Source organism: Pleurodeles waltl, chromosome 4_1, assembly GCF_031143425.1.
Source record: "Pleurodeles waltl isolate 20211129_DDA chromosome 4_1, aPleWal1.hap1.20221129, whole genome shotgun sequence".
Taxonomy (NCBI): domain Eukaryota; kingdom Metazoa; phylum Chordata; class Amphibia; order Caudata; family Salamandridae; genus Pleurodeles; species Pleurodeles waltl.
This window is the reverse complement of record NC_090442.1, coordinates 599,380,231-599,395,805: the sequence shown is the minus strand read 5'-3', so window position 1 is coordinate 599,395,805 and position 15,575 is coordinate 599,380,231. Positions and strand designations below refer to the sequence as shown.

At 45.1% G+C, this 15,575-nt stretch overlaps 1 protein-coding gene across 1 annotated transcript in view; it reads left to right on the top strand.

Moving 5' to 3' along the window:
* The window catches only part of LOC138287955 (putative tetratricopeptide repeat protein 41), a 574,376-nt gene that overhangs the window by 224,528 nt on the left and 334,273 nt on the right, over positions 1-15,575 (top strand). The window contains exon 7 of the mRNA XM_069228994.1: positions 11,688-11,851. Within this exon, the coding sequence (XP_069085095.1) occupies positions 11,688-11,851 (164 nt within the window). The remainder of the gene's footprint in view (positions 1-11,687; positions 11,852-15,575) is intronic.

The following is a 15,575-nucleotide window of genomic DNA, read 5'->3' as shown; positions in this document are numbered from 1 at the left end:
GGGACATGACTATACTTAAACATGAATTATCCGTACGATATATCATGAACCACAAAGAGAATGATTTCATGATTTTGAGTTGTTGAAATAGTTTGTTATCTAGAGACAAGATGGGGTCGTTCAGGGAGTAGCCAGAGTAAGACAATCAAACTGGGTGACTTAAATAGATTGTAGGCAAACACCTAGGCATGCTCACTATGAATGAGGATAGTATAGATAGACACATAGGGGGTCATTCTGACCCCAGCGGTCTCAGACCGCCGGGGCCAGGGTCGGCGGGAGCACCGCCGACAGACCGGCGGTGCCCCGCAGGGCATTCTGACCGCGGCGGTTTGGCCGCGGTCAGAGTCGGAAAACCGGCGGTCTCCCGCCGGTTTTCCGCTGCCCATCAGAATCTTCCATGGCGGCGGAGCGCGCTCCGCCGCCATGGGGATTCTGACACCCCCTACCGCCATCCTGTTCCTGGCGGGTCTCCCGCCAGGAACAGGATGGCGGTAGGGTGTGCCTGGGGGCCCCTGCAGTGCCCATGCCAACGGCATGGGCACTGCAGGGGCCCCCGTAAGAGGGCCCCACTTAGTATTTCAGTGTCTGCTTTGCAGACACTGAAATACGCGACGGGTGCAACTGCACCCGTCGCACCTTCCCACTACGCCGGCTCAATTCTGAGCCGGCGTCCTCGTGGGAAGGTTGATTTGCCCTGGGCTGGCGGGCGGCCTTTTGGCGGCCGCCCGCCAGCCCAGGGCAAATCCCAAAATACCCTCAGCGGTCTTGCGACTGCGGAGCGGTATTTTGTTGGGGGAACATTGGCGGGCGGCCTCCGCCGCCCGTCAATGTTGGAATGACCCCCATAGTGCTTGTACTAAAAGCACAAAATACCAACAGTAATAACAATAATAAGAATGAAAAAAGGGAAAAGCATAAAAAGCGGGGAGAGGAAAATAAGGAAGCTAGTACATCTTGAAATCACTCTGCTAGTGTGTGTAAATCATATCAGGGTGTCATTAGCTACAATGAGCATACACATATTGAGGAGGAACCATATGGTAAAAAGGGCATTACGGAGTGTATTATGCAGAGATCCTGCAGTTGCCTTTTCAAGCTGCTTCACTGTTAGTCAAGTTCAGGTTTTCTTTCTCTTTTCTTTTCCTTTTCCATTATGGCCATTTCATTCTTGGTTCCTACCTGTCTAAACCAAACCATTATGTTTCCTGTCATATGGCGTTGATTGTCATTTCCTTTTCCTGCTATTGTACTATATAAAGAATTTAGTTTGGTTGTTGGGTGTGTTACAGCAAAGTGTGATTTCCGGAACAGGTGCCTGTACGCGGGTCAGCGGAAGACCCAGACTGGATTACGTCTTGCTTCAGCTCCAACATGTTTTATGACGCTCTGAGGTCCTCTGGTTGGTATTTTGCAACCAAGAGAAATTCAGGTGTACCCATATTTAGCTAATATCATCTTCTTCTTTTGCATAATTCTCTAAGGCCCTGGGATTCTGGGTACTACAAGATGTCTCACCTCATCCCCTCACTATTTCTCCAGTGTATAGGAGCCCTGTTCCAGACAAATCTGGGACAATTATTTTTTGACAGATGAAAACGTATGTCTCATTTGTCCTGTCTCCTAGCAAATAATCAAGGATCTGCAAGAGGTTGGCTCAGGAGTCAAGTGGAAATGGTATACACTCTTTTTTCTCCCTTTCTTAGAGTCATCTCTATCTCCATCCCTTGCTACAGCACCTTCTCCACTTTTGGGGTTCAGTCTCCGAGGACAACGAGGTTCTCATTCTAGCGACTTCAGAGATTCTGCAGAATTGCCACTGGGGGAGGAATCTGACAAATTTAGACAGAGGTTTTCAGTTGACTTACCTCCTTCTGATAATGTTGACAATGGATGCCAGGTTGCGACACAATTCGAAGCAACAACGCTCAGGACAGTTGCAAATAAAAAGAGAGGAGTACATCTTCCAATTAGAAGGAATTGGCTGCAGTGCTAATAACTTTCCTTCATTTCTCCACACTGATCAATCTTCAGGAGGTTTGTGTTTAGACTGAACACCCAGAGATGAGGCCTTGCATCAGCCAGTAGTCGGTATGGGGGCTCTGTCTCTATCTCTCCTTTTTCTGTGGAAGAGAATTTCCTGTCTCTCTCAGGAGTGTATCTTCCAAGAAAGGAGAATGGACCTGCAGACCTTCTCAGTCTGAAGTTGCCTTTTTTGGTGGCTGTTCCTCTGTCCTTTTCTCTTCCAGAAGACCATAGAAAAATTGGCTAGCCAGGGTTTGTTCTTTTTGTCAGCAAAGATAATTCCCTTCTTTCTCACTTGTGCAGTCGAGTTCATTTGAGAGGGCCAGACAGTGGATGCTCTATTATGTTATGTGTATTTGTAAAGCACGTTATCACCCCAAAGGGTATCACGGCCCTGATCAGCTGTGAGTGTCTTTTCTTGCCTAGGGCAGGCTTGTTAATTGAATAGCCAGGTTATTAGCCTCTTGTGGAATTGAAGAATGGATGAGGAGGCTCTGTTGTGAGGTGGGAGGTTTTACACTTTAGGAGTGATGTAGGAGAACACCCACCCTCAGGATTTAGTTCTGTGTATAAGAGAGAAGTAAGTAGGAGTCATGTGGATCGTAGTTGTCTGGGTGTTGATGGAAGGAGATGTGACTGTTTAGGTCGGCAAGTGGAGTTCCCTCAGATGCAGTGCGATGTGGGTTTTGTGTGGGAGGTTAAGGATGAGTCTGCCTACTGAGTTGTGGGTGGTTTGTAGTTTTCTGGTAAGCTGTTTGGTGATGCTGGCGTAGAGGGTATTCCCATAGTCCAGTCTGCTTGTGACAAAGGCGTGAGTGATGGTTTTTCTGGTGTTTCTTGGGAGCCATTTGAAGATCTTCCTAAGCATCTTCAGGGTGAGAAAGAAGGATGCAGTGATGGTGCTGGCTTGTGCTGTCATGTCCAATTTGTAGTCAATGATGATCCCATGATTCCTGATGTAGGTGTTTGGCATGCATGTGGGTCCACATTTCACTGGTCACAATATGGAATCCCATGGTTGAAGTGCTCTTGCCAAAGATCACTACTGTCTTGTCAGTGTTGAGCCTGAGACACCTGGCTTTCATCAGGTTAGTGACTTAGGTTTTCCAGGTGGGGAACCTGATCCTTGTGTTGGAAGACTCATTCTAGAGGGAGAGTATAAGTTGAGTGTTCACTGCGTAGGAGAGGATGCTGATATGTGTGCGGATTACATTAGCCAGAGGGATTGTGTTGTGTGTTGAAAAGGGTGGGGCTAAGGGGCAAACCTGGAGGCACTCCACAGGTGAGTTTCTGGGCTTCTGAGGAGTGGGATGTTGGGCTGGCAGTGTGTGTACGGTCTGTTAGGAATGATCAAAGTCAGTGGAGAGCATGTGGTTAGATACCAATCTTGTGTCGCCCTGTAAAGAGGATAGGTTATGTGACCGTGTCGAATGCTACAGAAAGGTCCAGGATGATGAGGCCTTCTCATCATAGTTTTACAGTTCATTGTCATCTGCAGTTAAGTGGTTGCTTTACTTCAGATTTTGGCATACATATATTATCTTCCGTACAAAACACGTAAGTGGAGCATATTCACAAAGGTATCATAAATTCACAGGTGTAAAAAATTGCATTCAACTTCTATTGTTTTGTCCTTTTATAAGAATGAATCAATACATCAATCAGATTTTCTGCATGGGTACTGCTTCATCATGTAAGGAATGTGCAAGGAAGGCGGATGAGGAAGTAACAGCACCATATTGAGAGTGGAGTTTTGGTCAGGCTAGGTAAACTATTTATTTGTGACTCGGGAATTACTAAGGGCCTAATTTAGATCTTAGCAGATAGAATACTGTGTCACAAACATGGCGGATATCCTGTCCCCCATATTACGATCTCCATAGGATATAATGGGATCGTAATACAGTGGACGGGATATCCGTCACGTTTGTGAGGGAGTATTCCCCTCCACCAAGCTATAAATCAGGCCCTAATTGTGTAAGGAGTGTGATGAGAAAGATCTGGACTCAGAGTAATGAAGATTACCGTTAAGTTGGAGAGTCAGTAACAGCACTGCTTGCTTAGTTTGATGTATTGGGTAACCCTTGGAATTAGCTGTTTTTTGCAAGCACTCTGAGTTCACTTTAGTTTTTTTCAGTCTACCTGCTCCCTTTCTTAGTTACTGTCTAACTGTAGTTTTCAACCTAGTTTCACTCATTGACGTAGCTCTCAATAGAGCTACAGGTTCAGTGGAGCCGGAACCCGGGGACATAAGCAGCCCTATACATCCTGATTATTGGTTGTATTTTACTATCAAACCTGGGTACGGAATACCCAAATTTGTTTCCTGCACTAGGGCCTGCAGTGCTTTTGCTACACCACTGGTTTCACTTTAATTTTTATCCACCCTGTTTACTTTTGGTTTGTCTCCTCCCAAATCTAGGTAGAGTTTGTATTTGTTTCTTTCTATTGCTCTGTTATCTAGCATTAGGACTGGATCAAGTTATTTTCCCTATAATCTGCTTATGTGCTCAGCTCTAAATATATTGGTACTAGTACCGTCATGTCAGTATTTTTATTTCGTTATATATGTCATCTCTTGCGCTCCAGACACAGGCATTAGCCTTGTCACTCATTCACTCTGCCATTTTGCCTGCAAGCGACGTAACACCTCAGATTAAATGTGGCTTGAGAGGTACTGTGTTCCATGTCCAGGCTGCTAGGTAGGAGAAAGATCTTCCTCCTTCTGTGCTTTTCTGGATCTTGGGGACTCTTGCAAGGGCGAGCTGGGAGGGACGGAGACGTCTGTTGGGTACGTAGAAGGTGAGGCAGTGGTAGAGGTATGCTGGTCCGATTTTGTGCAGTGCCTTGTGGGTGTGGATCAGGAGTTTGTATGTGATGCGCTTGTTGACTCGGAGCCAGTGTAGGTATCTGAGGTGGGAGGAAATGCGGCTGTGTCTGGGGATGTCCATGATGAGTCTGGCTGCTTCATTCTGGACTCTTTGTAGTCTTGATTGAAGTTTCTTGGTGATGCCGGGATAGAGTGCATTGCCGTAGTCCAGTTTGCTAGTGATAAGTGCGTGGGTGACTGTCAATTTTAAAATCTTCCGCAGGAGTCGGATGGTGTGAAAGCATGACAAAGAGACGGCGCTGACTTGGTGGGTCATCGATAGAGGGGAGTCCAGGATGATGCCCAGGTTGCACACATGGTCAGTGTTGGTGGGGGCATTACCCAGAGCGGTGGGCTACCAGGAGTCATTCCAGGCAGAAGGGGTGGAGCAGATTACAGGGATTTCTGTCTTGTCCAAACTGAGCCTGAGGCAGCTGGCCTCCATCCAGGCGTGGACTGCTCTCATGCCGTTGTGGAAATTCCTCTTGGCTTGAGCAGAGTCCTCAGACAGGAAGAGGATCAGTTGGGTGTCATCGGCGTAGGAGACTATGTTTAGCTTGTGTTGTTTGGTGATCTTGGGAAGCGGGCCATGTAGATGTTAAAAAGCGTCGGGCTGAGTGAAGATCCTTGGGGCAGTCTGCAGCAAGTGTCTTTAGGTTCTGACGTGAACAGTGGTAGGCTGACCCTGTGTTATTCTTCCGGTAAGAAAGGACCTAATCCAATCCAGGGCTTTATCTCGGATGCCTCCGTGGAGAAGTCTGTCGCAGAGGGTGGAGTGGGAGACAGTGTTAAATGTGGCGGAGAGATCAAGGCGGATTTGTGCGGCTGTGCCTCCAAGGTCCAGTATGATGCGTATGTCGTCGGTGGCTGCTAAGAGTCTGGTTTCAGTGCTGTGAGTTGCTGGTTGACAGCTTTCTCTGTTACCTTGGCTGGGAAAGGGAGCAAAGAGCTAGGTCTGTAGTTCTTCATCTCCCTAGGGTCGGCGGTGGGTTTCTTGAGTAGTGGGCTGATTTAGACATGCTTCCAGTCTGAGGGTAATGTGGCGGTCTCAACGGATCGGTTGATGGTTTGTCAGAGCTCCAGTGCTATGGTGGCACTGGCCAGGTTGAGAATGTGATGAGGGCATGGATGCCAGGGTGCTCCCGAGTGGATGGAGATCATCAGTCTTTGGATGTCCTCTATGGTGATGGGGGTCCAGGATTTAAGTATCTGGTGAGGTGCTAGGTCTGTGGGGGTGAGCGCTGCTGGTGGGATTTGGTTCCTGAAGCCTTCGTTGATGTCCTGGATCTTACGGTGAAAGAAGGCGGTGAGGTGGTTGCAGATGACTTGGGAGGGAGGGATGGAAGAGGTGTCTGTCCCGTGGTTTGTGAACTCTTTGACAATGGCGAGGAGCTCTTTGCTGTTGTGAGCACCTGTATAGAGGTGTGCTTGAAAAGAAGCTTTTTTTGGTGGCTCTGATGTTCTGGTAGTGCGTGATGACTGCATTTTGTAGGCTGTGCGGTCTTTGGTTGATTTGCTGATCCTACATTTACATTCCAGTCGTCTGCAGGAGCGCTTGGATTCCTGTAGGCCTGTCGTAAGCCACTTGGGTGTTTTGCTCTGTCGATTCCCTGCTGTTTTCCTTAGGGGGCCTACCTTGTTGGTGCAGTATGAGAGCCAGTGGTGTAGGTTGCTTGCAGCTTCATTTGCGTCTGCTGCATCTGGTGGCAGGGAGTGGTTGAGAGCGTTGGTGAGTTGTGCTTCCGTGACTTAGCCCCAGCATCTGCCGGCGGGTGTAGTGGCGTGCGGTGATCTTTGTGTAGGTAAAGTGGATGCACTTGTGGTCAGTCCAATGGTGTTCAAAGGTGTGGGAGATGATGATGTAGTCCCCTGCTGAGAAAACGGGGTAGAGAATGTGTCCAGCTATGTGGGTGGGGACGTTGACGAGTTGTTTGAGGCAGAGAGTTGTGAGGTTGTCCAGGAGGTTTGAGGTGTTGGGGTCAAGGTGGAAGTTGAGGTCACTGAGTAGGATGTAGTTGGAGGAGGTGAGCGCTGGGGGGCGACAATGTCAGTGATGTCTTCGCAAAATTGGGATCCGGGTGGCCTGTAGATGAGGGTGCTACATAGAGTGGTGTTTGGATTGGTCTGGATCTGAATGTGTAGATGCCTGTGATTTGACGGAGACTGCAGCTCGATGGTGGTAGTCAGGTGGAGGTTGTTCTTGTAGATTATGGCAATGCGTCCTCCAAGCCGGTTGTCTCTGTCTTTATGGATGATTTTGTAGTTGTCTGGGATGGCCGTGACAATGCCTGGGGCAGCGGTGGGGGTGATCCAAGTCTCTGTGAGGAAGGTGATGTCTGGGGCTGTTGAGTTGAGGAGGTCCCAGACTTCTACTACGTGCTTGACAAGGGAACGTGTGTTGAGGAGTATGCAGAACAAAGGATCGTTTTGATATTTTTAAATAAAAAATAACTCTAGAAGAGGGGGATTGCGAAAGGATACAGTACGGCAGGATCCTAATTACATAGCTGCATGATGGTAGACAAAAGTTCTTTTATTGGTGCCTCAGTAGCACAAGGTTAAAAACAGAAGATCAAAGTCAGTCAACATGTTTCAGTGCTGATGGTATCATGAACGGGTCCGATGGTGTTATAAGAACGAAGTCCAGTGTACATATACCTCTTAAATAACTTGTGTAGGGTCATGTGCAAAAACTTTACCATAGGGTGTATCAACGTTTGTCTAGATTATTCAGCGATTCGTATCTTGTACTTGGACTCCATTATATCAGGACCAACTGAGTCATACCATAGGAAACTATAACTGTGTTTCCAATGTTAATTGACTGTAGGACTCGGAGTACCATTAGGCAGTACAATCCATTTTACTGTGCTGAGAAACTTATAATGAACAGTTTGCTTACCATATTGTCTTACTGTATGGAAGGATGTTGCCAGATCCCATTTTGTCACAAGCTATGGCCATAACAGCTAACACCACAAAATAAAATTCAGATCCTGCAAATACCATAGATGCCAGAGCCTCCAGTGCTATGTTATGGTATGCTATTTGGAATTGTAAAGTGTGACTTATCACCTGAAGGGTATCCAGATGCTGGAGCAGGTCTGTAGGTCACCTGCTGGAAAGTATTTTAAGTCTTCAGCCCCCTACGAAATTCAAGAAGTGGGGAGGAGGGCCTGATATGTGGAGTGAGGTCATTTAATTTTTTGGGTGCGATGTAAAAGAAGGCTAGGCTGCCTGTTCTGCTTTGGCAGATACAGGAGGCGTGGGTATGTGAGGGAAAGTGAGGTTGAGCATAGGAGTTTGTTATCTAAGATGATTTCCAGTTTTCCTGCTTAGTGGGTATACGTGTTGGAGCAAGCTCTGATGGCCACCAGGTGGAGTTCTTGTTTCTGAAAATCAACACTTCTGTTTTGTCCACGCTGAGTTTCGGGCAGTTGGTTTTCATCCATTGTGCTATGCAGATTATGAATTTGGTGAAGTTAGATCTGGTTGTGTAGGACTTGTAAGACACGGAGAAGATGATCTTGATGTCATTGGTGTAGAAAATGATGGAGATCCCATGAGATCTGAGGACATTAGTGAGTGGTGTCATGTAAACGTTGAACAAAGTAGGGCTGAGAGATGGTCCTTGAGGGACTCTGCAGATCATGTCCTTGGCTCTGATGTGTAGGGTGGGAGTCTGACTCTCTCTGTTCTCCCTGTGAGAAAGGAGCATATCCATTCGAGGGCTGGACCTTGGATGCCTGTTGCATGTTGTCTTTTGATGAGCCTGGAGTGTGACACAGTCTTGAACGCAATAGAGAAGTCCAACAGTATGAGGGCAGCGGTTTCTCTTTGAACCAGTATGGTGCAGATCTCAACTGTTGCTGCGATGAGTGCTTTCTCCGGCTATGGTTGCTTCAGAAGCTGGCTTGGGTGTGGTCCAGGAGACTGTATTTTTATAAAGTGGTTACCCCCAAAGTTCAGCATCTATTACACATTTGAGACCGATCATTGCACAGCTTACTTTTTACCTGCAAACACATGCACTTTAAAGATAACAGCACAAAGAGAAGCGGGATCTACATATGTTCATTTAACAAGAGCAGTCCAATTGGCAAAACAGGCGTTCACCAGAAATAAGATTAGTTTAAAATAATAAAATCCAATATATGATGGAACACCCTTCCAAACTACAAATCACTCACAATCGAAAGAAATATTCCTTCTTTCCCACCCAACGAAGGAATAGATTATTGTAGACAGTTTGTTTTACATGTAAACACAAAGTACTGCCAGGGATTTAGAAACGCATCAGGGTACCAGGAGCTGAGAGAGAGGAAACCGGAGAGGGAGGAAATTGCTGATTGGTCAGGGTGTGTATATGTGTCTGTTTGTGTGTGTCTATGTGTCTATCTAGCTCAGGCTTATCCAGTCATCATCTTGTTTTTTTTTTAACCTACAAGTCTCTCCTTATTGTGTTCCTGACTATGATAGATCTATTTCGCTGAATATCTGCACCACACCAACAGTGCTCATTAAACACAAGTATGCTACTTTGTTTTACATTTAAACCTATAGGAAGTGATAAAGCCATTACAAAAGGGAAATTGCCCATATCAGTGTAAATATATAAAAAACTGATAGAGACTTGCAGGTCCACAAACTAAAATGCTACTTAAAGAAAATAAAGTGAGGAAGATTTTTTTCTTATTCTTATGTATTCTTAAAGGGATCAGCACAATGAGACTGTTATACGAGACAGCAGCAGAAAAAACAGTCCTAATATTCGTCTGCTTGCATTTTGTTGTTCAGCAATATCACTGAAATGTACCTTTTTTCCTTTTGACTTGTCCGGTTTTGTGTACTGGGATTAACAGGGCAGAATATTGTCAGGGCCGATTTTATTATTTCAGACGCCTCAGGGAGCATGGAAATATTACATCATGTTTGATCTTTTGGCTGTCTTTAATTCTATAGGAGATTGGGGAAATTGCTGGCTCACAGGAATTTTGGTCAATATGTACAATCAAATCTTCCCACAGACACACATGAATAAAATCCTTTCATGTGGCTGGTCCCACAGCTCACAAGTCAATATTGCTAGCAGATCAGTTGATTAAAACATCAGCCTTTACACATTCATTGCAAGGTGTATCGGACAATGGTGAAAGCATTTCACAAGATTGACCATATATCAGAACAGCATAACAACAAAAATTAATAGCTTCAGCATGTCCCATGTGATGCATTCAGCTAATCTTGACTTTTTATCCAAGTACCTTCTATCGATAGGGTTTTTGATCTCATACCCGCAATGCTCACTGCATATTTTTCAAGTCCCAGAATACAATGTGCTGTCAGTTTAAACATCAACACAACAATAGCTGTAGCATTTTCATGTAGTCAGGCAAAGATTGAAGAAAAGCAGTGTCAAGCATGCTGAAAGCATCAGGTTTCATGTGTTTTGCAATGCAGTGCTTTAAATTGATTTGGTTTAATTTGAAACTGTAAAAGTTCTGCATGGTTTTGAGCTGTTGGCAGGGTTGATCATCCCTTGTGTATCATAATATTTAATAAAGAGCAGGTGGATTACCCCCGCCCCTCACTTCCCAAAAAATGTGTCAATTAAATTTTTTATTGAAACATATGCATATAAAACGTTTTTACTCTCTTAACCCAATGATAGTCTTGTAACCCAGAGAGAGCCCAGAAAAAGTGAGTGTGAGAGATAAAGAGATGTGAGAAGGCATGCAAGTGTTTATGAGTGTCAGTGAGAGTGCAATACATCGACTTCTGTACTCAGCACAGAAGACTTTTGGACACACTGCAGTGGGGGAGACTCTACATATCCTTCTGTACTTTTCTTTTGCATTAAATATGTGCCTTATAAAAATCACTGAAAAAGGCAACTTGTTTTGTTCTTGTTTCTGGGACTAAATAAGCACAGATAAACACGGATTTGAATTTGAAAAAGTTTGGAAGACACTTAGAAAACACCACTGAAATCCACCAAAAATAAACACGGAAAACAAGATATGTATCAATTGATATTTCTATAGCATCGTGTGAACCTGTCTGCAGAGCAATGAAGGCCTACCCACAACAATGTGATTGACAGGAGGACAGAACAATAGGGACGGCTCCCGCGGTGGCGGTGCGCAGTGCTGGCAGGGAGAGCACCGAGTGTAACCCTCTCAGGAAATCATTGGGCTCGCACACATCTCGTTTTTGTGAATTACACATTGGCGTAGAATACACATACGCAATTTGGTAAAATCTTTGTTCTTATCTATCAAACTTTGCCTGTAACATAGTCACTACTGATATAGGATATACGTAACTGAAGCATACAATATATAGTCTGCAGTTGAAACCTCTGATCCATTTGGAGGTCATCCCCAGCCTAGCGACAACACTGCAGTACCATACGAGTGGCAGATGATGTGCTGTACACGTGTCAATAGCATAAAATACTATACCTGGCTGCCCAAGAACTTGTCACTTAATACCTTGCCTCTTATCAACAGCGCCAACTTGGCACAGGGAAGGGTATTCAAAGAGCCACTGTTTTCCATATTTTTTAATAAAAAAAATGACAACTATTTGTTTCCAACTCGGACAATTTATCCACACTATAGATTTATTTTGAGAATCAGAACATTTAACATTATTTTATGTAAATAGTCATGTTTTTATTGTACTTGCGATTTCAAATAATCATGTTTACTTTAATGAAGTTTTAAATGTGTCACTCGGTCACTTCAGTTTTTTAAAGTAATTGCTTCCATTTTAAATCCCTGGGCTGCAGGCACAGAGCGTGGAATTGTCACATTTAGTGAACACACCGCCGATATGTGGGAGTTTCCTCAGGTTGTAGAAGCTTTTTTCGCGTCCATAAACTTACAGCGGTGCATTCTGGTCCTTGACGGGATTGACGAATTGAGTGGAGTGTATGGCCTTTCCACCCAACAGGTGATATTGCATCCCACCAACCTTGTCACGTTTCTTTTCTGTGGCTGCATATTCTATTCTGTCCTGGTGCTTTTTCCAAGGGGCTGGTTCATGTGTCATATTGCATTTCATTGGTAATTGTTCATCACAGCAGTAAGAATATATACCCTAAGTATGGTCTGAATGGGGTTTATGGGCAGGACAGCTATTTTGATCAGCCTATAAAATCCCCAGAACCATCCAAATGTGTGCAAAGCTTATATATATTTAAACATTTATAATGATCATATCCACGGAAAGATACTTATTCCTACCATAGGCGTAGGATCTTTGAAATGTGTATACTTCTCTCTGTTCAGCATTTTCCGAGGGCATATGAAACAACACCTAATACACTGACTGTTGTGTACTACATACGTGCTCAGAGTCTTGTTGAGTACTTGTCTGCTGTACTGGGTTGCGCACAGTGCTTGGATGCTTGTTGTTGGCGATGGAGTTTGCTGGTTTCATAGGCATGGTGTATCCTCCTGCCCTGGTTTGTGTGCCATCCATGACCCTGCTTGACAGTTGCTGTGGGCAGATGACAGTCCCTGAAGGTCACCATCGAGTACGATGGCTGGCAAGCAAGTGATTGTTGTGACTTGCACATGTTGCGTGTTGATCCATAACACGGTTGTACGGGTATTGATGCACATTCCTGCTTGGGAAAGTAACATGGGCACTGGGTTTCTGTCCAGTATCTCGAAGTCCCTTTCATTTTAACTTGATGTACTGAGAGAAAGAGATAAAACTTGACATGGAGATTGGGAAATATAGGGACAGCCAGACCTAAAGTCAGGGAGGCAGGGACACACAGACACTGGTAGACGGACATGGACAGGTGCAGGCTTTGGAAGATATGGACACTGGGCATCACATATAGTGGAATATGGAGAATGAAACACAGAGACATAGGGAGAAACACATTGCAAAACACAGATACTGGGAAACAATGGTGCGGGGAAGCAAGAATGCTAGCAGACACCGACACTGGAAAAGACAGATACTTAGAGGCACAAACCCTGGGTTACACAGACACTTTGAGGCACAAACACTGTTAGACCGGCCACCTAGTGACACCAATACTGGAAAACAAGACACTGACAGACATGGACACTGGCAGCCGCGAACTGAGAGACACAGTCATTGGGAAACATGGACATTGGGCGATATAGCTGTGGACACTGACAAGGTGAGATACAGACATTAGTCGTAGAAATGCACAGACACTGGAAAACACTGACAAATGACACAGAATGACACTGTAATAGGGAAAGTGACGCAGGGCAAAAGAGGAAACTGTGACATGGGAGACAAAGACTTGGAAGACACTGACAAATGGAGACACCAGTGGTGAGCAGGGAGACTCGGTGTGGAGCCCACTGCACTGGAAGATACATATATTAGGTAAACAGAGACCTGGAATACAAGGGACATGGGCATGGGCAGATACCAAGAAACATACCATGACATGGAGATGCAGTAAGGTATTGGGGAATGTGGAGAGACATAGGGCCTCGTTATGAGGTTCAGGGGTCACCTGTTGGGCTGCCAGCCCTGTGGAGAGAAGAGGGTCACAGAGTTTTTTGAGGCTCCTAATGGAGCGAGGCCAATGTCATTGCACAGAGGCCCTTGAAATACACACTGTCTGTTTTAGCAGACAGTGTGCATTCCGAGGGTGCTAGCGGGGGTCATGCACTGCCCATGCCATGTACATGGGCACTGCAGGGGTCCTCTTGTGGCTCCCAGTACTGGGATTCCACCAGCCTTTCCAAGGCTGGCAGAAACAACAGTTGTGATCAGCATGGCGGTGCTGAGTTCAGCACCGCCGTGGCTGACCTCGAGCCTTACTGCTGTAGTGGGGAAGTCTGACTCTCACCGTGAGTCTAGTGGTCCTTGGACTGCCAGACTCGTAATAAGGCTCATAGTGATATGTTTAACGATATTGGGAAGTACAGTAAGACACAAAGAGATACAAGGAACCACTAGAAGATGGATACACTGGAGGACATATGTACGGAAATACTAGTCAACTTGGGTAGAAATGGTTGATTTGGTGGGCATTCAGGAGACTAATGAGGAGACACAGCAAGATCATGGGATCCAAAAGAAGACAAAGGGAGGCAGACGAGGGAAATATGTGGAGACATAGAAGACAGGGAGACAAGGAAACACTGGAAGATCAGGGGACATAGGAGATACAGGGAAACTTTGGGAAAGAAAGATAGCGAATCACCAAGAGACAGAGAGTCACACTTAGTAGGAAGGAACAGACATACATAGGGTAGAGGATACTGACTTGCCCTACTACTGCACGTCATTGACACTGAGACCACAACTCTGGATTAGAGCAACCGCAACGCCAGGACAGGAAATCATTGGCTCGTCCAGTTGGACCCTGCTGCCCCTTGTGACAAATTTTTTTGAAATCTGCTCATGAGTCCGATTATAAAGTTGTCTGCTAACTTTTCCCTTTAAGTAGGGAATTTCTATCCCAATACCTGTTATTAAATCAAGGCCTAAAGCTAAGTGGTGTCATTTACTACGGTGTCATTGGGGTCGAATGTCATGTGCTATTACTTCCTGTGATTTCATCGAAGAATTCAATTGAATGCAGTGTCACGTCAAGCGTAGCACTGTGTGATTCGCTGGAATGTATATGGACTGCAGTCTTACCTCTGTTTAACCAAAGTCTTGTTTAGTGATGCACCTTTTGATATAAATATGTCATGTAACGATTATGTATCCTATTGTATGTAAGACTGCCCTGTGCCTCTCTTATCCACATCCACAGGGAACACGTCTGTGCTACAGCTAAATAGATCATTATGTAAGTAAATACATAATTGAAACTTTCACAACACCTATGATTCCGGTGAAAGGGCCCCTGAGCCTAACGCTGTGATTCAGAATTCAGCGGACCCTTGGGTGCTGTGACCTGGGGCGAGGAGCCCCTTTTCTATAAATTGTCATAACATAACATATGCCTCAGATCCAATACATATTCAGAGAAACGCGCACTGTCCGGTCGTGAAGATTTCAGACTGCACTCCATTAAATGAATACCGTTACAATACAGACTAAAAAATGAAAGCAAATAATTAATAATGCCTCTGTCTCCCCTTTAATTCACTTAAAACAGTGGAATAGCCATTACTTAGTCCATAAATAGCAAACATGTAAACCCTGTTATCCACTAATAACTCTGCCATGCACGTCTGCTTTCTTTTCACCCCTCATCCTTTACCCAGGTATTTAGTAGTTTGAGGGCTGATAATTTTTAGGGTGAAATATGCCCTTTTTCCTCTACTGCTGAAGTATAGGGCGGTCGAAAAGGGAAGCAGCAGATGCAAGCAACAAAAGGAGAATACGTTGCTGAAATAATCGCTCTTTTCCTACCTGTTCTCCAGGAGTCCTTCCAACAACCGCACTTACTCCTCGCTACAACCATGACTGAGGAATGGTATATCTTCTGTTAGAAATAGGGTTTTTGGTTGGCAGGTTGGCAGTCAGGTTGCCCTCTATCCAAGGAAGAACCCTCACTCTAGTCAGGGTAAATCACACACAATCCAAATTATCCTGTGCTCACCCTCTGGTAGCTTGGCACGAGCAGTCAGGCTTAACTTAGAAGGCAATGTGTAAAGTATTTGTGCAATAAATCATACAATAACACCATATAGCACCACAAAAATACACCACACAGTGT